The sequence below is a fragment of the Haliotis rubra genome, unplaced genomic scaffold, assembly GCF_003918875.1.
Source record: "Haliotis rubra isolate DU_JTF1 unplaced genomic scaffold, ASM391887v1 Scf146, whole genome shotgun sequence".
NCBI classification, from domain to species: domain Eukaryota; kingdom Metazoa; phylum Mollusca; class Gastropoda; order Lepetellida; family Haliotidae; genus Haliotis; species Haliotis rubra.
The window spans coordinates 159,150-183,637 of NW_025765403.1; the positions used below are offsets into that span (position 1 = coordinate 159,150).

General features: G+C 41.7%; 2 protein-coding genes across 4 annotated transcripts in view; one reads left to right on the forward strand and one right to left on the reverse strand.

Annotated features, from left to right (window-relative positions):
- LOC124269620 (long-chain-fatty-acid--CoA ligase 4-like) overlaps positions 1-757 on the reverse strand; it is a 51,696-nt gene extending 50,939 nt beyond the window's left edge. The window contains exon 1 of the mRNA XM_046704651.1: positions 666-757. The gene's annotated coding sequence lies outside the window, so the exon portion shown is untranslated. The remainder of the gene's footprint in view (positions 1-665) is intronic.
- Positions 691-24,028, forward strand: LOC124269621 (WD repeat-containing protein 73-like). 3 transcript variants are annotated; one of them, XM_046704654.1, is made up of 11 exons: positions 691-861; positions 4,662-4,759; positions 5,850-5,917; positions 9,676-9,764; positions 11,336-11,448; positions 12,372-12,439; positions 18,858-18,903; positions 19,526-19,638; positions 20,427-20,734; positions 23,526-23,562; positions 23,775-24,028. In XM_046704654.1, the coding sequence occupies exons 1-11, from the start codon at positions 775-777 to the stop codon at positions 23,987-23,989; spliced, it is 1,242 nt and encodes a 413-aa protein (XP_046560610.1). In that variant the 5' UTR covers positions 691-774; the 3' UTR covers positions 23,990-24,028. The 3 variants fall into 3 exon arrangements, with proteins under 3 accessions (XP_046560610.1, XP_046560611.1, XP_046560612.1); XM_046704655.1 differs by having other exon boundaries at positions 839-913; XM_046704656.1 differs by lacking the exon at positions 691-861 and having other exon boundaries at positions 4,662-4,763.
- Positions 24,029-24,488: the final 460 nt, after the last annotated feature.

The window sequence follows — 24,488 nt, forward strand, 5'->3', positions numbered from 1 at the left end:
CTGAATATATTGTTTATTCCTAAAGCATTGTCAGTCATGCCATACAGTCTTTCCAAATTGGCCCATGTCCCGAAACATAGAGTACCCTGGGAACCCATGACCTCAGGCAACCCCTGACGAATTAATACACTTATGCAGCATCCATGCCAGACGCCCACACATTCCAAGGTTTCTTCACAGATACCTCATCCGTAACCACAGGTTTCAACATTTCACTTGGACTATCACACACAAGTTGATTGTGCCTACAAACTGGTAATATTACTCGATGTACGAGTTTACAAACTGTTAACATGGTTAACGAGGGTACGTCCTTACGCCTCGCTGGAAATATGGTATTTAGATAGGTGTTTTCCAGATATTTTACCCTTCAGTGAACCGTTAAGTATGAGAACGAGCGAACAGTTTGCTTAATGCCTCTTCAATCTGAAAATGAACTCTTATAGACTGTATGACACTTTATTAGATCACTCTTTATCTAAGTTACATTATAATACCAGCAGCGTCATAATAGTCTAGGACTGTTTGAGACTGCAGCTTCTGCAACAGAACGTCGACCTTCAAGTAAATGGCGATCAACACAAAACATGGACCTGTAGCATAAGAAGCCAGATCTTCATAACCAACCACAGTTCGAAGTGTTACAAGCAAACAATTACACTTACTGTAAAATCACTGGTATAAACAAGACTCGTCTGCTGGGATACCACGCCGTACGCAAAATCGGTAGGCACAACGCCAAGGGCATTGACTTCCGCTTCCGGAATTTCCGTCATGCGCAACACGTGTTGTATGTGCACCTTTCGAAGTGGGCTGAGTGACTGCATCTCATTAGTTGAGACAATCAATAAATGTACTCTGGTAATTACACCGTGGACTTCTTGTTAATTATAAGAGACTGTATGGCGTTGAGGTATCCTATTTGAACATAATTAGCACAGTGAACATCTCACTCTCATCTCGTTATGGTAATGATGCTACTACAGGCAGTAATCAAAATAGAGAGAAAATGTAGGCTTATGTATGCGATCGATTTTCCATGTTTTGTCGAATCTATTGTCTTGTGGGTCTTGTGATATTCTTGAGGGAGACAGAACATATTAACCAAATCGAAAACAATGGAATTACTATTATGGATTGTGAACAGTCGATTGAACTTAGCCTGTACTGTAAAATTTTGACAAGTTGTCCCAAAAGAAATTCTTTAATAGTCCCGACACAGCTCAAGACCTACTATCTTACACATTAAATGAGAATTTTAGATGAAACAATATACCCATAAAAACAACAAACTAAGAATTTTCAATCCTTTCTATATTAAGGACAGTTTATTAAAGAGCACAGTTCAAATGCTAAGAGATTGTTTGAGTGAGTACAAACTATGCTTATATTGTGGACATATGGACCATGTGTTGTATCAGGCCACATATAGCAGAGGACCAGTTGATGGTGGAGATTCATGGCCTCAAAAAGGGATAGAACTGATACTTGAGAGTGTGATGTATGAAAAGTTGTGATGTTGACTACAAGCTGCAATGCATAATTATGATCGATCTGTTCACGGAGCAGTTGTTTCAAGTGTGCCATAGGGTATTGATGAAGATGTCTCCATTTTGGACTTTTAGTGTGCTGACAGGAAGAAGAGTGTGAAGTGTAAAAAGGAAATAGAATAATTGTGGTTCTGTTCTAATGTTTAATGTTTCCTATGTGTGTCAAGTTTACTTGTGTACAACTGTCATATATAGGCTTCACATGATAAGGAAGTCACATACTTTCATTTTAGAACTAAATGAATATGGGGAGTTGTTTATCATGCTATAAAAAATGAAGGGAGGGACATGAGGGGTGTAGCTTGATACCATATTTGTAAACAGACCTTGGTTTAAAACATGTTCTACTCAAGTTGAGAAACCCTTGGAATGTAAGATCAGAGATTTTCTTATTATTTTGTACGAAACTGAAAGCAGTCAATGGTGAAAGAATGCATCGTCAATTGCAACACCATCACTTATCACTATATTTGTAGCAACAGTTTGTAAAAGTCACAATTGTTTATCTGTCCAGTTCAAGCTCATCTTTCAGTATCAATTTTGTGCCTTTACAAGGACAATAACTTTGCTTTTATCTGTGGCGAAGTCGGTCTCAAAGCAAACTTGTGGAAACTGTTGTTAATACTTGTTATGTAACACTCTGTATTATACATAAGGCCCAGGATGAGAGATTATTAAAAGTGTAGACAATGGCTCCTGTGGTAGTGGTTTCACACCCTGTTCAGTAAAGTAGACATAACACAACGCCAGTAAGTGTGATATAATCAGAGTCCATATATTTGATTTATCATGGTCTCTGATGTAATACTCACAGATTATTATGATTATGTAAGAAGGTATCTCACTCGAATGCTGTCAAAGCACATTGTTGACATTTTGTTGATTTGTGATAAACCTTACATTATACAAATGATTTAAAAAATCAGTCCTTTTTACTACAATTAATAACAAAGTGTTGATAATTTCGAGATTATCACAGGAGTATGTGTAATCCGAGATTAAGACATGTAACAGAAGTCACTTGGAAAACAGGGGTGGTGGGGTAGCCCGGCAGTTTAAGCGTTCGCTCGTCACGCTGAAGGCTCGGGTTTGATTCCCCACATGGGTACAATGTGTGAAGCCCAATTCTTGTGTTCCCCTGCTGTGATATTGCTGGAATATTACTGAAAGCGGCATAAAACTAAACTTGTTACACTTGGAAAATACAAATATTCTCACACCGATTGGTTAAGATCAGTCTCACACATCTAACCTGGTTGTGATCGCAATGCACGTTAATATTCGTTGTTATTTACAAAACTAGGAGGTGATCTAATTGAATGTTTATATTCGATCTTGATTTATATTTGATGTTATCTGCAAACTTTGAGGAGATCTCAATTCATGTTTAGCGTGTGAAGGACCGGGTTAGAATGAACCTTCAGTAACCCATGCTTGTCGTAAGAGGCAACAAACGGGATCAGGTGGTCAGGCTCGCTGGCTTAGTTGACACATGTCCACGGTTCCCAATTGCCCAGGTCGATGCTCATGATGTTGAACACTGGTTTGTCCAGTCCAGACTCGATTATTTACAGACCGCCGCCATATAGCTGGAATATTGCTGAGTGCGGCATAAAACTCAACTCACTCACTCACTCACTCACTCAATTCATGTTAATGTTTGATGTTATCTACAAACTCCAAGGTGATCTCAATGCATGTTTATATTGGATGTTATGTACAAACTCCAAGGTGATCTCAATGCATGTTTATATTGGATGTTATCTACAAACTCCAAGGTGATCTCAATGCATGTTTATATTGGATGTTATCTACAAACTCCAAGGTGATCTCAATGCATGTTTATATTGGATGTTATCTACAAACTCCGAGGTGATATAGTGCTGAATGAATTGTCTGCTGTGCCTGAAGCACACCATGACCTTGATGCTCCTGATGTTTTCACGTTCTCCATCGTAGCCCTCGGGTATGTCAGGCCATCATTATGTCTCAGCACTGCCTGTGGTTGTGTGTTTCACCAAAGTGGTAAACATGTATCCTTGTATTTTCTTGTACATATGAACTGTGACTTGTCAGCGCTTTGAGCATTGCCCTTGTGTTGTGGAAGTCAGCGCGATATTAATACTCTTATTATTATTATTATTGCCTACATCACTTCATCTCCACTAATCTCCAGGGTATACATTCTGATAAATCTCCACTAGTGGACGTATACCCTGGAGATTATGGAGGATTTAAACATGTAAGACCTACATCACTTCATGCCTTCCTCCTTTTTTGAACTGACATTCAGTGATATAAGTATTGTAACTGGAAACTGTTTAAACTGAAGGGGTAATAAGGCAGTGTTAAACACAGCCAAGTCACTATCTGCCTCTATTCTTTGCTCACAACAGGTATACTGGTATTTTAATAGTTTGTGTTTAACTGTGGTATATGCTACCTCCAGTTTTCTTCTACAAGGTGTGTACATTGGTATATTCACTGCACATGGGATGTATTATCCTAAGAAAAGGATGTATTCATGCTTTACAAGAGACAATGTTTTTATGGCCCTTAGTTCAGCATGTGCATAATTGTTGCCATTCTGGTTTGGAAATAAGCAAAATATTTTACTCTCAAATGAATTTTCTTTTCAATGAGAAATATATGAAAAATCCTACCTTTCACCTTACTTTTGAGAAAATGTGACTTGCAAATATTTACGTTTCTATGCAACCTTGAGCAACATTTTATGGACATATTTAGGTGAGGTTTACCTGAGGAAAGAATAAGAGCACCCTTAAGTACATGATGCTTTCTGCAGTTAATATAAATACACCATCCCCACTGAGAAAGTGTAATCCCAAATATACTACCCATCAAAAGTTTAGACTCACTAGTGTAAATGTAGCCACTTACTTGTCCACTGTTCTAAACTAGCTTTTTGCAAAATATTCCATACTGTTTAAAGGTACTGTTTAGTTATGAACTGGTGTATTGTAGTTGGTGGAGAAATTCATCTTGATGTAACCACATACATATACATAACATATAGTGAGTGCTTTAAATTGAGTCTAAACTTTTGATGGGTAGTATATATGTTACATATTTCTGTCTTGTCGGATACAGATCCCACACAACCTTCCTTCAGTGACAGAAGGTGAAGCCCAAGACTTGACTTACACCATGGCACTGGAAGATGACTGGCTGTTTGACTCTATAAAAAAGTAAGTTCTTATATGAGTTTATAATGCCCTAAACTTGATTCACTAGATGAATGCCCATAGCGCTAACAATCTGATTATTATTACCCCGGATAACCCAAGCTGCTTGTGAGGCACTGGAAGGTTAATAGTCACATGACATATCCCACCCGGTACCCATTTTCACTGGGTGAACAAAGGCAATTTTGAACAAATGACTTGCTTAAGGTGAGACCACATGTATTTTTTCATTGGAAAGCATGGTTGGCCAGTCCATCTTGCTGCCATTCACTGTACATGGTCACTGCCCATAGTGTGGAAGAATCCTATGATCAGTGATACGAAGTCCAGGTTCAGCCTGTTTACCATTCTTTATAGCTAAAATGGATAGAATTATCATTAAAACGCCCTCACGTTATCAGAAATGAGCCACTGTAACTTGATAATGCCTGCAAAATGCTTGACGACGGGCCATTATCAAGCCCGTTGTTAGGTGACGTCATAAGTAGCTCAGCTGTTGATATTCAATCACATACGGCCCGTTTGAACTTGGGTTCATTATTGACGAAATTTCTGACTCCCATTCATCACATGTACCTGTGCCTTTATGCACTTTCTTGTCGGTGTCAACCGTAACAATTGTACCATAAATTACGACATACGGCAATGAAAAACGACTGGAACTGTAACGTTTTTGAGCTCTGAGAAAAATGGCGGCTGGTAGTATGGGCAAAGGTCAAGGCTATAGTAACGGTATCGCTATTTTTCAGGGCATTATCATTTGCAGAAGCCCTCGGTCTTTTCAACTGCCCTCCTGCGTCGGGCAGTTAATGAAAGACCTCAGGCTTCTGCAAATGATAATGCCCTGAAAAATAGCGTTACCCTCATATTGTATGTCAGCCTCATATAACAGCAGCGTTGAACATCAAGCGGGTCTCATTGTTACAGTAATGTTTGGGTGTTCTTAGGAAGATTGAGGATATTTCCTCAGAAGCTGTAGGTTATTCAAATGTCAAAAACCTGTAAGTAGTACATCGTGCAGAATGGTAAGGTCCATCTAGTGGTCTTGCTGGCAGTGGTATTGGTGTGATTCTGACGGTCTGAGTTGTTCCAGGTACAAGACCCTACACATGTACGACCTGCACAAACCAGTCCAGGCTTCTGATTGGCTGTCATCTGATCGTAAGTCTATAAGTCATTGGGCAACAGAACTAAAGTACTGTCGGAAATAGACAAAAAATGTTTTTAGTGCTATTACTCTGTATCCGTAAAATTTACACAACTGCAAGTAGCATATGTTGAAACAACCCACATCGGCCTAACTGGGTTCAGTGGGATGTGTAATAGGATATCCAGAAATGCATGTTTACTTGTAAAACCGGCAAAACTTAGAAAAAATACGAATAGCTGCTGAAAACAATAGGTCAGACTATAGATGGCAATTAGGTTGCTTAGCCAGGTATGACGACGGACCGTCGACTCACCTGGTATGAAATGCATGTGCTGCCTACAGGCACAAGGGGTCATCTCAAAGATATTTTATGCTTTTTTCATGTGTATTGAATATGTCTCATCTATTGATTATCATATTACGTGTCTTTCATATAGTTTATGTTGAGATATGTAAAAGAATATGATACCCATAGAAAAGCTTAAATCAACTATCGTATTAAATGTCTCAAAATATATAGGTGGCAAGACCACCCCAAAATCGACAGGACTGGAAATTATTTGTTAATTGTTAAGACATGCCGTTTACTTCCCCCAGTTTAATTCCCCTAAAGGATTATCTGATCTTAGCTGATATCTCTATTCCCCAGTATAACCCCAACCACTTTCTCTGACACTCATCCTGGTTTGGCTTTTGAGACAACCCTCCAACCTGTTTCTTTTTATAGTGATAGTGAGGCTCCATGGTAGCTACATCCTTGATGGTTTCAGTATTAAAGTTTGTATTTTTTTACATCAGCTATCGTTTATAATGAAGCTAAGTCTAGTTTAAAAAGAGGCATTTTAAAAGTGTCCTTGGAAATACAATATCATCGCACACTAATATGCATAAAGCCATGGTCTGTTCTAAATAAGTCGCTTTGGACTTTGAAAAATACAGTTTTTTTCTATTTCAGACAGTAGTTAAGAGCATAAGCACAGCTGGTCAGGTCAATTCTATTAGTTCTCATAAGTCTGTGTCAGTAGGACACAGGGATTTGTGTGTCACCATGGTTACAATGTGTGACCTGGGTGATTGTGTGTCACCATGGTTACAATGTGTGACCAGGCTGATTGTGTGTCACCATGGTTACAATGTGTGACCTGGGTGATTGCGTGTCACTATAGTTACAATGTGTGACGAGGACGATTGTGTTTCATCATGGTTACAATACGTGATTAGGCTACTTGTGTGTCACCATGGTTACAATGTGTGACCTTGGTGTTTGTGTGTCATCATGTTTACAATATGTGACCTGGGTATTTGTGTGTCATCAAGGTTACATTGTGTGACCTTGGTGTTTGTGTGTCGCCATGGTTACAATGTGTGATCTGGCTGATTGTGTCATGGTTAGAATGTGTGATCTGGCTGATTGTGTCGCCATGGTTACAATGTGTGATCTGGCTGATTGTGTCATGGTTAAAATGTGTGATCTGGCTGATTGTGTCGCCATGGTTACAATGTGTGATCTGGCTGATTGTGTCATGGTTACAATGTGTGATCTGGCTGATTGTGTCATCATGGTTACAATGTGTGATCTGGATGATTGTGTCATCATGGTTACAATGTGTGATCTGGATGATTGTGTCATCATGGTTACAATGTGTGATCTGGATGATGGTGTGTCATCATGGTTACAAATGTGTGATCTTGATGATTGTGTGTCATCATGGTTACAATGTGTGATCTGGATGATTGTGTCATCATGGTTACAATGTGTGATCTTGATTGTGTGTCATCATGGTTACAATGTGTGATCTGGATGATTGTGTCATCATGGTTACAATGTGTGATCTTGATTGTGTGTCATGATGGTTACAATTTGTGATCTGGATGATTGTGTGTCATAGTTACAATGTGTGATCTGGATGATGGTGTGTCATCATGGTTACAATGTGTGATCTAGATGATTGTGTGTCATCATGGTTACAGTGTGTGATCTGGATGATTGTGTGTCATCATGGTTACAGTGTGTGATCTGGATGATTGTGTGTCATCATGGTTACAATGTGTGATCTGGATGATGGTGTGTCATCATGGTTACAATGTGTGATCTAGATGATGGTGTGTCATCATGGTTACAGTGTGTGATCTGGATGATTGTGTGTCATCATGGTTACAGTGTGTGATCTGGATGATGGTGTGTCATGGTTACAGTGTGTGATCTGGATGATTGTGTGTCATCATGGTGACAATGTGTGATCTGGATGATTGTGTGTCATCATGGTTACAATGTGTGATCTGGATGATGGTGTGTCATCATGGTTACAATGTGTGATCTAGATGATGGTGTGTCATCGTGGTTACAATGTGTGATCTGGATGATGGTGTGTCATCATGGTTACAATGTGTGATCTGGATGATGGTGTGTCATCATGGTTACAATGTGTGATCTGGATGATGGTGTGTCATCATGGTTACAATTTGTGATCTGGATGATTGTGTCATGGTTACAATGTGTGATCTGGATGATGGTGTGTCATCACGGTTACAGTGTGTGATCTGGATGATTGTGTGTCATCATGGTTACAATGTGTGATCTTGATGATGGTGTGTCATCATGGTTACAATGTGTGATCTGGGATGATTGTGTGTCATCATGGTTACAATGTGTGATCTGGATGATTGTGTGTCATCATGGTTACAATATGTGATCTGGATGATTGTGTGTCATCATGGTTACAATTTGTGACCTGCTTGTTTGTGTGTCATCATGGTTACAATATGTGATCTGGAAGATTGTTTGTCATGATGGTTAAAATGTGTGATCTGGATGATTGTGTGTCATCATGGTTACAGTGTGTGATCTGGGTGTTTGTGTGTCATAGTTACAATGTGTGATCTGGATGATTGTGTGTCATCATGGTTACAGTGTGTGATCTGGATGATTGTGTGTCATGGTTACAATGTGTGATCTGGATGATTGTGTGTCATCATGGTTACAGTGTGTGATCTGGATGATTGTGTGTCATCATGGTTACAATGTGTGATCTGGATGATGGTGTGTCATCATGGTTATGTACCATGTGTGACCTGGGTGTTTGTGTGTCATCATGGTTACAGTGTGTGACCTGGATGATTGTGTGTCATAGTTACAATGTGTGATCTGGCTGATTGTGTGTCATCATGGTTACAGTGTGTGACCTGGATGATTGTGTGTCATAGTTACAATGTGTGATCTGGCTGATTGTGTGTCATCATGGTTACAGTGTGTGACCTGCTTGTTTGTGTGTCATCATGGTTACAATGTGTGACCTGCTTGTTTGTGTGTCATAGTTACAATGTGTGATCTGGCTGATTATGTGTCACTATGGTTACAATATGTGATCGGGATGATTGTGTGTCATCATGGTTACAGTGTGTGACCTGCTTGTTTGTGTGTCATCATGGTTACAATGTGTGACCTACTTGTTTGTGTGTCATAGTTACAATGTGTGATCTGGCTGATTGTGTGTCATCATGGTTACAGTGTGTGACCTGCTTGTTTGTGTGTCATCATGGTTACAATATGTAATCTGGCTGATTGTGTCATCATGGTTACAATGTGTGATCTGGGTGTTTGTGTGTAACCATGGTTACAATGTGTGCCTTTGGTAACGTTATGTCATCTTGTTCTAACTCTGTTTAATGTTTTCATGAACATGCTTATTACAAAGGTAGTTTTGAAATAGCTATAACTACTGATTGTGTTCATCTATATGCTGTTCAAAATGCTGTTTTGTTTGTGCAGGTTTGGTTGTTGCGACATCAGATGAAAAGAAACATGAACTCCTGGAGTTGTCCCTCCCTGCCCAGATCTGTGTGCAGGAAGACAGTGCTGTGGGTATAGTCCGATGTTGTCATTAGTCTCGAGCTGATTACAACATTGTTCAGTGTCTGACTGATATGTGTGGCTTTTAATTAAGAAATACAGTTCGCTCTACCACCATGTATAGTGTAATAAATCACACTTTCGCCCCGACCGAAATATTATAGTTAAAGCACGAGGATGCTTTCCTACTTTAATACTTTCTAAAGATAATTATGATTAATCTAAGGCAGAAAACAAACGACGGTGTCGGTGACCTAAATTAAGAATCCTCGCACAGGGCTAACTGGCGCGCTGTTCTATTGATGAGTCTGGCCCCCTACGTTAAGACGAACGTTACCAGAAAAAATCAAATGATACACAGTTTGATGACGGTTTACGTTCAGATTAATTATCTTTTTAATTTTTAAAATGACATCTGTGATTAACTTAAACCATATGGGGCAATATGAAAGTCGCATTTCTACAACGTAAGTTTAGATCAGTACATACAGATGAAGCTGAGTAGTCAAGCGACATTCCACGATTGCATTGTGGGAATGTAAACATTGCGAACGTTACCGTGTCGCTGAAAACTTGTGAGTCGAATTGAGACATTTTAACCGTCGGAAAACATAAACGTAATGTTTCCATCAGTGATGTTAGCTGCGTGAAGCAACTGCAAACCAAGAAACGGGATGCAACGGAGTAGTTTACTGTAGGAGGCCGTACGAGGCGATGACAACTGACATGCATCGTGACGTCGCTTACATTGTGACGTAATGTAAAATGGTTCGATTACGAGGGGGCAGACTAGAATGGCGCAGTGACGAAAATTCATTGTGATGAAAATGCAAAAAGTGCACATTATCGTCTGATAAAGTACTGTCGGCACCTTTGATCTTTCATCGAAGCATCTTAGAAACATATTTATAGATACCTTAGCTTACACACACACACACACATGCCCAGTACATGTGTACAAATTGATTACCACCTCATCCCCAACCCTCAACCCTCCAGAAAATGTATGATCCTCCCTTAAAATCATCATCACCCCCCTAGCCATAAATTATGAACGGTCCCCTACGTTTCTTCTCCCAGTGCATGCTCTGCTATGTTAAAGGAGGTGTGTAGTCTACACAGGGGTTTACATCATTTATACGGGTATTAAACAGTAATTTAAAGAATATATTAGTAGAAAAGAAACATTACAAAAACTACTTGTGTTCTGGAAACTGCTGAGAATTAATGAGCAGAGTTGTCATCTCCATATCTGACACATTGGAGAGTTGATTTGCAGACAGTCACAGATGATATTTGAAGTAACCATGGGTGTATCTACCTGGACGGTGACAATGATCAAATTTGAAGTAACCATGGAAACATACAGGACCTGACTACCTGGTCCCCAGTCTACCTGGACGTCCAGTAAATCAAGTCTTGCTCAAGTCCTGATTAATGATCCACACCATCGGGACACAACAACAGGCTGTCTGTATGGTCCCAGGACTACTGGTCCCCAGTCTACCTAGATGTCCAATAAATTACAGGGGTAGAGCTCTTTGAAATGTGTTAACTTTGAATATTTCTTCATGCACAGAATGGTTTGACAAAAGACCGCGATTTCCAGTTGGTGAATGGCGGCTTCACAGACAGCTCTATCATATCCCTACATCACCTGGGACAGTCAGTGGACACTGGACAGGACTATAGGTCAGTCTACAGCCATGTATCTAGAAGCAGCATTAACAATGGTCAATTACAGTGAACATCTTCCACAAATCATGCTAATGATATAATTCTAGATGTAGATTTTAAAAATACTGTTGAATTTCAGGGGCGGCATTATGTCATTCATCTCAATGCTATATCAGAGTAAACACAATCGGATGGACCCTCTATAGAGGGTAACCCGTTCACCGGTCAGTTTTATTTCGGCGTCTGGGGCGGTGGGGTAGCTTAGTGGTTAAAGCATTTGCTCGTCCGCCAGAGGCCCGGGTTCGATTCCCCACATGGGTACAATGTGTGAAGCCCATTTATGGTGTCCCCCGCCATGATATTACTGGAACATAGCTAAAAGCGGCGTAAAAAAACCCCAACTCACTCACTCACTGTTGAATTTCATGTATGTTGGCCTTCAAAAGAACAACATTTGTTTCATGTCTTCTTTTTATCCAGTTATGTCCATATCCATCTGACTGTCTGTCTGTCTGTCTGCTATCTTTCTTTTTTTGAGCATAACTAAAAAAATATTCAATATTTTTCAACAAAAATTGGTAGATATATCGAACAGACCCTAAAGTGGTGCCTTTTTCTATTTGTGGATATTTGGCATTTTTAGTTTTATCGATTTCCACGTTATTGTTTAAATAGCTTAGTAACTACTCTTGTATACAGGCGGACAGATTAGACAGAAATTCTCTCATCAAGTTGGACTTGAAGTAACTATCAGATGATTTTTTTCGTTGATATTTGTGGGGCCTGATGACTCGTGTTACTATATGCATTTTGGAAGAAAAGTCAATTTAGACCCATCTCAATGGATTAGCACAAGGACGATATAAAGTTACCCTGATCATTTGCTGTTTTACTTGAATTTGAATTTGTTTGCATTACGATGGGTGTATGTGATTCAGGAAAGTGTTGGCCTGTGTCAGGGGAGACAACTCTGTAGAAACCTGGCAGCTTGGATCAGAAGATGGAAGTAAGTTGTTTATAAGAAAGAACATGAAATGTAAACTAGCAAATATACCATGTCAACAGTTTCATATTTATTTTGTGTAATCAGCTGATTGTATGTCAGCTTCAGTTACCCTTGTAAGCTTCCAATGAGCCTTATTGTAAAACCGGTATCAACATAAAACATTGTCTCTCCTGTGAATGATGTAAGTTGGTTATTATCATACTCTCCTCTAGTGTTGGGAATTGGTTAAAATCCCATTATTGATGATTGGTTCATTACAATCGATCAATCATCGAAAATAATTGGTTAGCGTCATTTATGAAATTTTCCTGGTTATTTTTGTTCGAGCAAAAACAAAAAGAATAAAACATGTAGTTCTTTGATTTTCTTTTTGCAAATTGCACATTTTTTAAAGGATGACTAGTATGTTAGAAACATTAATTTCTTGGAGTCTTTAAGATAAATTCAATAATGACTTGGAACAAGCTTGAAGTGCTTATGAAGTGTAACAGACAAAACCAACCTTGTGAAAAATATTGTTAATGCAAAACGTTTTCAAGAATTGTTTGTGTTCAATTATGAGAAAACATGATCAATTGCTTGGTCGTTTAGTCACTGCGACCAATCTTCGATTATTTCAATTAATCGAACCACCACTACTCTCCTCCCCATATTGGCTCTAACAACAACAATCTGTTTTCATGAAATCTGCTCAGATAATTCTTCCAGGTCCCATGAGGAAACTGCAAGCCTTCTGTCTTAGTGAAGTAATAAACCTTTAGTCTGACTGATGCATAGCAGTAGCAAGCACTACTCTGATTGTGTTCGGACCTTCATTTGTCAGTGTGAAGCAGTGTACGAAATAGCCCGTGGCTAGTAAAAATCCAGTCGAGGCCAGTAAATCTCCTCAGTCACTGGTCCGACTGGCTAGTGAAATTTCATAGGGTCATTTTGTAAATATCTCACTCTCTCTGACTTGATAAGATATAATACTCTTTTAAATCATGCACGATTATGGCCTGATAAAAATGTTAGCAGCTTAATGATGAAACCTGTGTTCACACTCGAATTTCGGGCTAGTGAATTATTTTGTGGGCTAGTAACTTTCAGGCATAGCTAGCCCGACTGGCTAGCAAAATTTGGAAACTATTTCGCACACTGGTGTGAAGTTGCATCACTGTGTTTTACTGGCCTGATGTATGAGATGTCTCTACACATTCAAACCTAAATTTCTAAACTTATCCTATCTCACGACTTGCACCTAGCTCTCTTGCTTCAACTTTTAGTGGAACAACTGTAAACTTTTTTCCATAGGCCTCCTTGTTCATTTGCCCGTGCACTCCATGCTGCTCTCCGTAATTAGCTTCCTAGTTCATAATAAAGCTTGCAGCATGCTCCACTAATTGCCCACGTGACTACCTTGAATGATCATTCTCTTTCATGTCGCATGACTTTGTGGACGTGCTGTATATTAGGGACATTATTTCACCCTAACATCATGGGGAAAACTCATAATCAGTCAAGGAAAAGGAAAGTTTGTGCTCAATGCAAGACGAATTATTCGTCCCTTGACCCTCACTTGTCTTGCAGTGACTGTATTGGACAATGTAACTGGAACAAACGATGTGGCAAGTGTAATTCACTAAAAGATGAGGATTTTAAGGCCTACCTTCGTGTTTGCTCCCGGAGAATCGCCGATAGGGACAGGAAATTAACAGAATCTGATCCCACTCCTGCCAAGCGTATCAAGTTACAGCGACAGAAAATCGTACCTTCACGCAAGAGAGCAACGTCTGTGGTTCAAGAGGATGTTATGGACGCTTCATCAGATTCTTACTTATCTGAGGACGTTCGGCACCTATTACATACGCATCAATCACCTCCTTCCATAGCGTCAGATCACTCACAGGTGGTTGTGATCAACAATTCTTTGTTGCCTGTCCCATCTACACTACCAGGGGACCTTAGATCGACACTATCATCATCCAGATCATCGGTACATATCCCCTCGACTGTCTCAGTTTGTTTGGAGCCTGGCCAACCGCGTTCAACCAGCCAACTGTCTCCCCAAAGTTCGTTGAACCGGCTACAACAGCGTCACCGGGGGACTTTCATCATGAATCAACACTTCAGGTTTCGTCACCTAATCGCCCGATCGATCCGATCACCACATCACCCTAATCGCCCGATCCCGATCACCACATCATTCTAGATCACCACAACGATCTAGATCACCTTCACAATCCAGATCACCATCACAAGCCCGATCTAGATCACCGGATGGATCCAGAGCACAACTACGATCCACATCACCTGATCAATCCAGATCACCTAACCGATCCAGATCACCAAACGGGTCCAGATCACAACTTCGAATCAGATCACCGAACCGATCCAGATCACAACGTCGAAGTAGATCATCGGACTAATCCAGATCACCTAATCGATCCAGATCACCGAATGGATCCAGATCACAACTTCGAATCAGATCACCGGACCGATCCAGATCACCGAATGGATCCAGATCACAACTTCGAATCAGATCACCGGACCAATCTAGGTCACCTACCCGATCCAGATGACAACATCGAAGTAGATCGCCAGACCGATCCAGATCACTGAACCGATCCATATCACAACATCAAAGTAGATCACCTATCCAATCCAGATCACCAAATCAAGCCAGATCGCAACTGCAAACCCAGATCACCTGTTCGGTCGAGATCACTTTACAAATCCAGATCATCTTACCAACCCAGGTCACCTATACGATCTAGATCACCTTACAGAGCCATTGATCAATCGGGATCACAGTACAGATCCACTTCTCATGACCGATGCTATTCAGATGGTCGAACCAGAGCTCCAATCAGAACCAGATCACCAAATGGAACTACAGCGACCCGGACTAGTTCTTCATATCATACCAGATCACCTAGCCATACTAGGGAATCCAGATCACCGGCTTACCAACCTACTTCGGTACTTGCCACGTCGAGATCTCGATACAGTTCCTCTGACCGACGTTCGGGTGATCATTGCTCTGATACCACTAATAGGCCTACAGTCTCTTACGATGTTCCGTCTACATGCTCTGAGAATCCTTCGACTCACTCTAGAATCATCGCTGAGTCATGGGAACCTGATAACAATTCCACTCCTACAGCGACTCCGGATCTAAATATGATGATCAGGGCCATAACCTCAGCCTGGAACCAAATACAGCCGTCTACTCCAGCCCATCCGGCTTCGGTAGCTCCTGGCTCTTCATCTGGTCCACCTCCTGAGATTGATCCAGTCCAAATAGCCAGGCCTGCATCTCCCGCTCACTCTGAGTTATCGACCCCTGGGGGTAGCTTTGCAGCAGTTGAGACACCTCAGGTACTCCTTTGGATTGTTGAGGAGCTCCAACTTCCCTTGAGTACTTCAGCAGATGACCTGGATCACTCTTATACTCTTAGGAACCGATATTGGTCTACCATCACCCTACCACCTCGACCTTGTATTCTGAAATTATCCAGTACACTAAATGATGGTTTCAAGAGCCTGAAACGAATTAAGACGGATTCTCTGCTCCCAGATATAATCCTTCTACCTCTCATGTCCACGGCCTAACAAAAATCTCTACGGCTCCAACAGTTGATGAGGATATTGGAACCCTGTGTGGCAAACGAGCTGCTTCGCCCTACCTTATTGAGGACCGAGAGTTGGCTCACATGGATTCAGCCGTGAGAAAGACATTGCCATCTATTAGTTGCGTGATTGCAACAGTCGACGCTGTTAACACTGCTCTGGAGCATACTTACTCTGATCAAGACGCTAACATCAGAGGATGCATGACTTTAGCTATGGACCAGTTTGAAATTATCCTGGATCAGTTGTCTCATTTTGTGGGCTACACTCTTGCTGTTCGCCGACGTGGACCCCTAACATCTCTTCATGGGAGGAGCGATTTTAAACAGAACTGTTTCGCCAGCCTTGGTTTACTGACTCCCTCTTCAATGGTAGCATCCAAGAAGTATCTAATAAAGTTGATAAAGAAACCCACTTTCAAGTCTCGATTGAACTGTTAAAGATACAGAAGTCACAGCTCCAGGACTCATTAAAACAGCGTCGAACTGCACAGTTCCCCCCTACCGTTCCAGATTTACACATTCTTTTTCGTGGCCCATCCACTCAAGGCCGTGGCAGAGGAAACAGATCTGGCCATGGTGGTTCCTCCCATCGCACCCCCAGGACCAACTCTGGCCCAGGGACCAGCGCCGGGAAGCAGTGGCGGCTTGAGACAATCGCACAATTGGGACCTCCCGCCCCCAGTCGTCCGATTTACAACACTCCGGTAGGCGGGAGATTGCAGATCTTCGCCCCGAAGTGGACCATCCTCAAAGATCCGTACGTCACCAACCTGCTACTTCATGGCCATCAGATACCCGTTATTGGCAGTCCACCTCTGACGTCGCATCCGGCTCATCGCTCATATCCTGTGGACCAGCTTCAGACTCTGCAATCCACAATAGGTACGCTATTAGACAAACTCTCGATAGAGCTCCTAGGTCCATCGCCTGTCACTCCAGGATTCTACTCCCCCATCTTCTTGGTTCCAAAGAAAAATTCCAACGAACTCCGGCTCATCTTCAATATGAAGTTGTTCAATGCCCAATTCCTGCTTCCACCGCCTCTCTTCAGGATGGTGTCGATCAACCTTTTACGCACCATCCTGAAGAAGGGAGACTTCCTCATCAGCCTAGATCTTCAGGATGCTTATCTTCACGTTCCGATACATCCAGAACACCGGAAGTACCTTCGCCTCGTGTTCAATGGGAATCACTACCAATGGAAAGTCCTGCCATTTGGAATTTCCACGGCCCCTTGGCTTTTTACCCTAATTACCAAGCTTCCTCCACTTTCAAGGGATCACCTTCGAAAGCTACATAGACGATTGCATCCAGGCTCAACAGGATCCGATCGTATTGCTTCGCCAGCTACAGTTCACCACCACGCTGCTCAGACAATTAGGGTGGCTGTTGAACATCGCGAAATCGGAACTAATACCGACTGAGAAACTCCAGTTCATCGGAGGTGAGGTGAGGGCTAGCCACAGCTATCACTTCAGCGCATCGTACTTCGACCTGTTCCTTGTACGACAACAAGTGGAAGAAGTTTGAAGACTATTGCAAGCTTAGGGGAATTGCATCTCCCACTTCCACCTCGGCTCAGGTCGTTGCTGAGTTTCTCCAACATCTCCGCACTACTAAGAAACTCAAGGGTACTACGTTAGCTACCTACTCCCTGGGAGTCGTTGTGCATAGTAAGCCAAGGGGTTCCGGAGAACCCACTACAAGCATAGGAGTTGCGTGCATGAGTAACAGGCCTCCCTTGTACATCGCTATCTACGGTTGTCATCAGTCCACACAGCTCCAAGACCAGCTGTTCGCACTGTCCAGACAGAAGGGTAATCTGCGGCCCGCCGTCCAACCGTGGGATAAGTGCAAGTCGTGAGATAGAATAAGATTAACAATTGTTAGGGTGAAATAATATCCCTAATATACAGCACGTCCACACAGTCATGCGACAAGAAAGAGAATGATCATTCAAGGTAGTCACGTGGGCAATTAGTGGAGCATGCTGCAAGCTTTATTATGAACTAGGAAGCTAATTAAGGAGAGCAGCATGGAGTGCACGGGCAAATGAACAAGGAGGCCTATGGAAAAAAGTTTACAGTCATTCCACTAAAAGTCAAAGCAAGAGAGCTAGGTGCAAGTCGTGAGATAGGATAAGTTTAAAAATTTAGGTTTGAATGTGTAGAGACATCTCATACATCAGGCCAGTAAAACACAGTGATGCAACTTCACACCAGTGTGGGAAATAGTTTCCAAATTTTGCTAGCCAGTCGGGCTAGCTATGCCTGAAAGTTACTAGCCCACAAAATAATTCACTAGCCCGAAATTCGAGTGTGAACACAGGTTTCATCATTAAACTGCTAACATTTTTATCAGGCCATAATCGTGCATCATTTAAAAGAGTATTATATCTTAACAAGTCAGAGAGAGTGAGATATTTACAAAATGACCCTATGAAATTTCACTAGCCAATCGGACCAGTGACTGTGGAGATTTACTGGCCCGACTGGATTTTTACTAGCCACGGGCTAGCGGGCCAGTGGCTATTTCGCACACTGCTTCACATTGACACATAAGGTCCGAACACAATCATATAAAAATCAGATCGTAGTGCTTGCTACTGCTATGCATCATTCAGACTAAAGGTTTATTACTTTACTAAGACAGAAGGCTGGCAGTTTCCTCATGAGAGAGAGAGGTGCAAGTCGTGAGATAGGATAAGTATATAAATATACAATTTATATTAAAATTTCCAAACTTGCAATCTTCGTCTGGCATTTGTTACTCTTTAGACAGATTTTGGTTATTTTCTGTTTCAGATCTCATTGAGAAAATAGGTGATTTGTGCAGCAAGAACTCGACATGGTGAGGTTGACTATACCTGAAATCCTGATGCTAAGATAGGGCTTGTGCAAGCTGTGCAGTGAGGAAAATTGAGGGTTCCTAGGAAGCAAATATCTTTTGATAAATTGTTGCTTAGGTTTTCTTTAACCATATGTAACATTTATATACAATGTGTTATCTCCCCAGTTGGATGGTCAGACAAGGGGAGATAAGTACTTATCTCCCCTTGTCCAGCCCTCCTGCATTAAAGGTTACACAAAGGCGTCAGTAGTAATGTTATATATTTTTTTTAATTAAGTAAGCTATCAACAGCAATTACATGTACATGTGGGCATAGTCTGGCCTTAAAGAAGCAATGAAAGTATATAAGATGACCACCTCAGCCAGCTCCTTTTCCGAGTACAGGAAGCTAAACAGACCAACCCCAGCTCCGCACAAAATGTCAACCGCTCAAATAACTGGTCACATTCAGTATAGTCATCATGTAAACAAAACTAGTGCTAAATATGAAAAAATATGGTCACTTTTAATTGTGTGATTTATGGTTAATTATATACAGTAATTATCTCCCCTTGTCGAGCCACCAAGCACTTGTCTGTGATATGTGTTGAATTATATACAGTACTTATCTCCCCTTTTTCAGCCATTCAGCAAAGTTGTGTGTTTTGGATGCCCACCGATTGATGTTTGGCTCCCATCTGTCCAGCATCTCTGTAGGTGACATCAACACACAGCAAACAGTGGCCGACACACGAGGTTAGTTTCAAACACACTTTCAATGTTATAATTATTTACTTTTCTTTTGGAAATGCATTCTGCTGATAATGAACAGTGAAACCTGCCAACACCGTCACCTGTCTGATCCGGCACACTCTCCCAACCGGCATAAAATTTCTGTCCCTGAATTTTAGAACGATATTATGATCATTAAAACATTGTCTAATCTGGCACCTGTCTATTCTGTATTCCGGCACGACTTTCCGGTCCCAACAAGCAATTTTAACTGTAATTAACACTGTCTAAACCGGCATGGGTATGAGCATCCGGTAAGACTTCCGCCCGTATCCCCCCGTCAATTTCATTCTAGTCAAATCATATCACCTGAATATATACTCCTCATCTGATAAGGATGAGTTTTAACATGATTCTTTAATTGTATCTGAACATACTGAAAGAAATATCCAACTTCTAAAAATGCCACACAAAGAAACGTTTCCTCATCGTTCAAATTTAGGGGGATACGGGCGGAAGTCTTACAGAGCATCAAGATCTGGGTTAGAATTAATCTTCAGTAACCCATGCTTGTCGAAAGAGGTGACTTACGGGATCGGGTGGTCAGGCTTGCTGACATGTTTGACACGTCATTGTATCCCAATTGTGTATATTGATACTCATGCTGTTGATCACTAGATTGTCTGGTCCAGACTCGAATATTTACTGAACGCTGCCATATAGCTGGAATATTGCTGAGTGTGGCGATAAACTAAACTCACTCACTCATATTCTCGAAAAGTAACATGAAAAGTTTGATCTTTTATCTTCAGATTGTCAGCAAGACATTATGATTTCAAACATGCTTCTATACGACACCTGTGTGTTGACTTCGGGTCTTGTGTCTGGGGAACTGTTCCTTCTAGACCCTCGATCACGTAACATAACAGTGGAGCAGGTGACCAACACTTGTTCCAGCAGGGAGACGTGGACGCTGTGTGGAGACAAGTCACAGACTGTGGTGTTGCAGATGTGTAGTAGTGGTGACATTCATGTTCGGGACTGCAGGAACTTGAAGCATTGTGTGAACAGTGTACAGACAAAACTCCAGCAAGCTGAACCAGGGGAGATAACTCTCAGTGTAAGTGCCATGTTGAAGTTGAAGATAGTCAATTAGTGATGCTAAGAGACTGGCAGACCTTTAGGGTTTGCTGGTGAGACCACACAGTGCTGGTCATGTTCCTGGAGGACAGAAGGGAGTGGTATCAAACCTCTGTCTGGTCCTCTCACACCACTTGTAATGTTCTTGTAGCAATCCTGATCCAGACTAGATGATGGGCCACAATATCTTCCTTATCTCCTGTGTATATCCTGTGTAAACTTATCTCCTGTGTATATCCTGTGTAAACTGTCCTTATCTCCTGTGTAAACCATCCTTATCTCCTGTGTAAACCATCCTTATCTCCTGTGTAAACTGTCCTTATGTCCTGTGTAAACTGTCATTATCTCCTGTGTAAACTGGGGCGGTGGGGTAGTCTAGTGGTTAAAGTGTTGGCTCGTCACGCCGAAGACCCGGGTTCGAATCCCCACATGGGTACAATGAGTGAAGCCCATTTCTGGTGTCCCCCGCCGTGATATTGCTGGAATATTGCTAAAAGCGGCGTAAAACCATACTCAGTCAGTCAGTCAGTCCTGTGTAAACTGTCCTTATCTCCTGTGTATATCCTGTGTAAACTGTCCTTATATCCTGTGTTAACTGTCCTTATCTCCTGTGTAAACTGTCGTGGCGGTGGGGTAGCCTAGTGGTTAAAGCGTTCACTCGTCACGCCGAAGGCCCGGGTTCGATTCCCAACATGGGTACAATTTGTGAAGCCGATTTCTGGTGTCCCCCTCTGTGATATTGCTATAATATATTGCTAAAAACGGCGTAAAACCATACTCAGTCAGTCAGTCAGTCAGTGTAAACTGTCCTTATCTCCTGTGTAAACTGTCCTTATCTCCTGTGTATATCCTGTGTAAACTGTCCTTATCTCCTGTGTAAACTGTCCTTATATACTGTGTAAACCGTCCTTATCTCATGTGTTAACCGTCCTTATCTCCTGTGTAAACTGTCCTTATCTCCTGTGTAAACTGTCCTTATATCCTGTGTAAACTGTCCTTATCTCCTGTGTAAACCGTCCTTATCTCCTGTGTAAGCTGTCCTTATCTCCTGTGTAAACTGTCCTTATCTCCTGTGTAAACTGTCCTTATCTCCTGTGTAAACTGTCCTTATGTCCTGTGTAAACTGTCCTTATCTACTGTGTAAACCGTCCTTATCTCCTGTGTAAACCGTCCTTATCTCCTGTGTAAACTGTCCTTATCTCCTGTGTAAACTGTCCTTATATACTGTGTAAACCGTCCTTATCTCATGTGTTAACCGTCCTTATCTCCTGTGTAAACCATCCTTATATCCTGTGTAAACTGTCCTTATCTCCTGTGTATAGTGTCCTTATCTCCTGTGTAAACCATCCTTATCTCCTGTGTAAACCATCCTTATCTCCTGTGTAAACCGTCCCTATCTCCTGTGTAAACCGTCCCTATCTCCAGTGTAAACTGTCCTTATCTCCTGTGTATATCCTGTGTAAACTGTCCATATATCCTGTGTAAACCATCCTTATCTCCTGTGTAAAGTGTCCTTATCTCCTGTGTAAACCGTCCTTATCTCCTGTGTAAACCATCCTTATATCCTGTGTAAACTGCCCTTATCTCCTGTGTAAACCATCCTTATCTCCTGTGCAAACCGTCCCTATCTCCTGTGTAAACTGTCCTAAACTGTCCTTATCTCCTGTGTAAACCGTCCTTATCTCCTGTGTAAACCGTCCTAAACTGGGTAAAGCCATCCTTATCTCCTGTGTAAACCATCCTTATCTCCTGTACAAACTGTCCCTATCTCCTGTGTAAACCTGTGTAAATCATCCTTATCTCCTGTGTAAAACCGTCCTTATCTCCTGTGTAAAGTGTCCTTATCTCCTGTGTTATCCGTCCTTATCTCCTGTGTAAAACGGTCTCCTGTGTAAACTGTCCTTATCTCCTGTGTAAACCATCCTTATCTCCTAAACTGTCCCTATCTCCTGTGTGTAAACCATCCTTATCTCCTGTGTAAACTGTCCCTATCTCCTGTGTAAACCGTCCTTATCTATCTGTGTAAACCATCCTTATCTCCTGTGTAAAACTGTCCTTATCTCCTGTGTAAACCGTCCTTATCTCCTGTGTAAATCCGTCCTTATCTCCTGTGTAAAACCTCCTTATCTCCCTGTGTAAATCCGTCCTTATCTCCTGTCCTTATCTCCTGTGTAAACTGTCCTTATCTCCTGTGTAAACCTGTGTAAACCATCCTTATCTCCTTATCTCCTGTGTGTAATCCATCCTTATCTCCTGTGTAAACCATCCTTATCTCCTGTGTTATCCGTCCTTATCTCCTGTGTAAACCGTCCTTATCTCCTGTGTAAACCGTCCTTATCTCCTGTGTAAACTGTCCTTATCTCCTGTGTTATCCATCCTTATCTCCTTTGTAAACCGTCCTTATCTCCTGTGTAAACCATCCTTATCTCCTGTGTTATCCGTCCTTATCTCCTGTGTAAACCGTCCTTATCTCCTGTGTTATCCGTCCTTATCTCCTGTGTTATCTGTCCTTATCTCCTGTGTAAACCGTCCTTATCTCCTGTGTAAACCATCCTTATCTCCAGTGTAAACCGTCCTTATCTCCTGTGTAAACCGTCCTTATCTCCTGTGTAAACCGTCCTTATCTCCTGTGTTATCTGTCCTTATCTCCTGTGTAAACCGTCCTTATCTCCTGTGTAAACCGTCCCCTATCTCCTATGTAAACCGTTCCTATCTCCTGTGTAAACTGTCCCTATCTGCTATGTGTAAGCCTCTCCATCTTCTGTCCACAGATATGCCCAACTAATCCAGACTTGGTGGCAGTCACAGGTAAGGATTATTTCACTGCTCTGACTCCCAGATATCAGATATTGAGGATGTTGCTGTGTCTGTGCTTACAGTATAAACCTGTCAATATATCTGATAGATTTATATGTCTTTTGTTACTGTTGTGTTTGGCATGGCTTGCACATACATCCAACTTGCCATATCACCCCTACACTTGCTGAGTGATGCTGACAATACTGGTTGTTGTATTCCAGGTGTTGATGGCTGTGTACAGATCTATGATCGAAGCAAGTGGGGAGATACGGAGGTTGTCACACCAGTCTTTGTTCACCAGGGCCACATCGCTGACAGAGAAGACCAATCACAGGTCATCTTGACATCCCAGCATCTCTGGTACCCATGGAAACAGGGAACATTGTTATCTGCTGCAAGTGATGGCAGTCTTCATATATTTCATCCAATTTTATAAAATGTTATTTTTTATGTTTGATAAAAATATGAACTTTAATCTTGGTTAGTTCTCTTTCTTTGACGATTCATCTTCCATCTCTTTTCCCAGATATCGTCAGCAGGCTGTTATCACTGGGCAGATGTTGTCCCAGTGATGTAGGAATCAGTAGGCAGATGTTGTCCCAGTGATGTAGGAATCAGTAGGCAGATATTGTCACAGTGATGTGAGGAGGGATCAGTAGGCAGATGTTGTCTCAGTGATGAAGGGATCAGTAGGCAGATGTCCCAGAGATGAGGGAGGGATCAGTAGGCAGATGTTGTCCCAGACATGTAGGGATCAGTAGGCAGATGTTGACCCAGGGATGTAGGGATCAGTAGGCAGATGTTGTCCCAGTGATGTAGGAATCAGTAGGCAGATGTTGTCCCAGTGATGTAGGGAGGGATCAGTAGGCAGATCTTGTCCCAGTGATGTAGGGATCAGTAGGCAGATGTCCCAGCCATGTAGGAATCAGAAGGGA

Coding starts and splice junctions, on each gene's coding strand:
- LOC124269621 (XM_046704654.1), top strand. CDS start 775: ATGCGCAACACGTGTTGTATGTGCACCTTTCGAAGTGGGCTGAGTGAC. Junction 11,449..12,371: donor GACACTGGACAGGACTATAG/GTCAGTCTACAG, acceptor TATGTGATTCAG/GAAAGTGTTGGCCTGTGTCA. Junction 20,735..23,525: donor CAGGGGAGATAACTCTCAGT/GTAAGTGCCATG, acceptor TTCTGTCCACAG/ATATGCCCAACTAATCCAGA.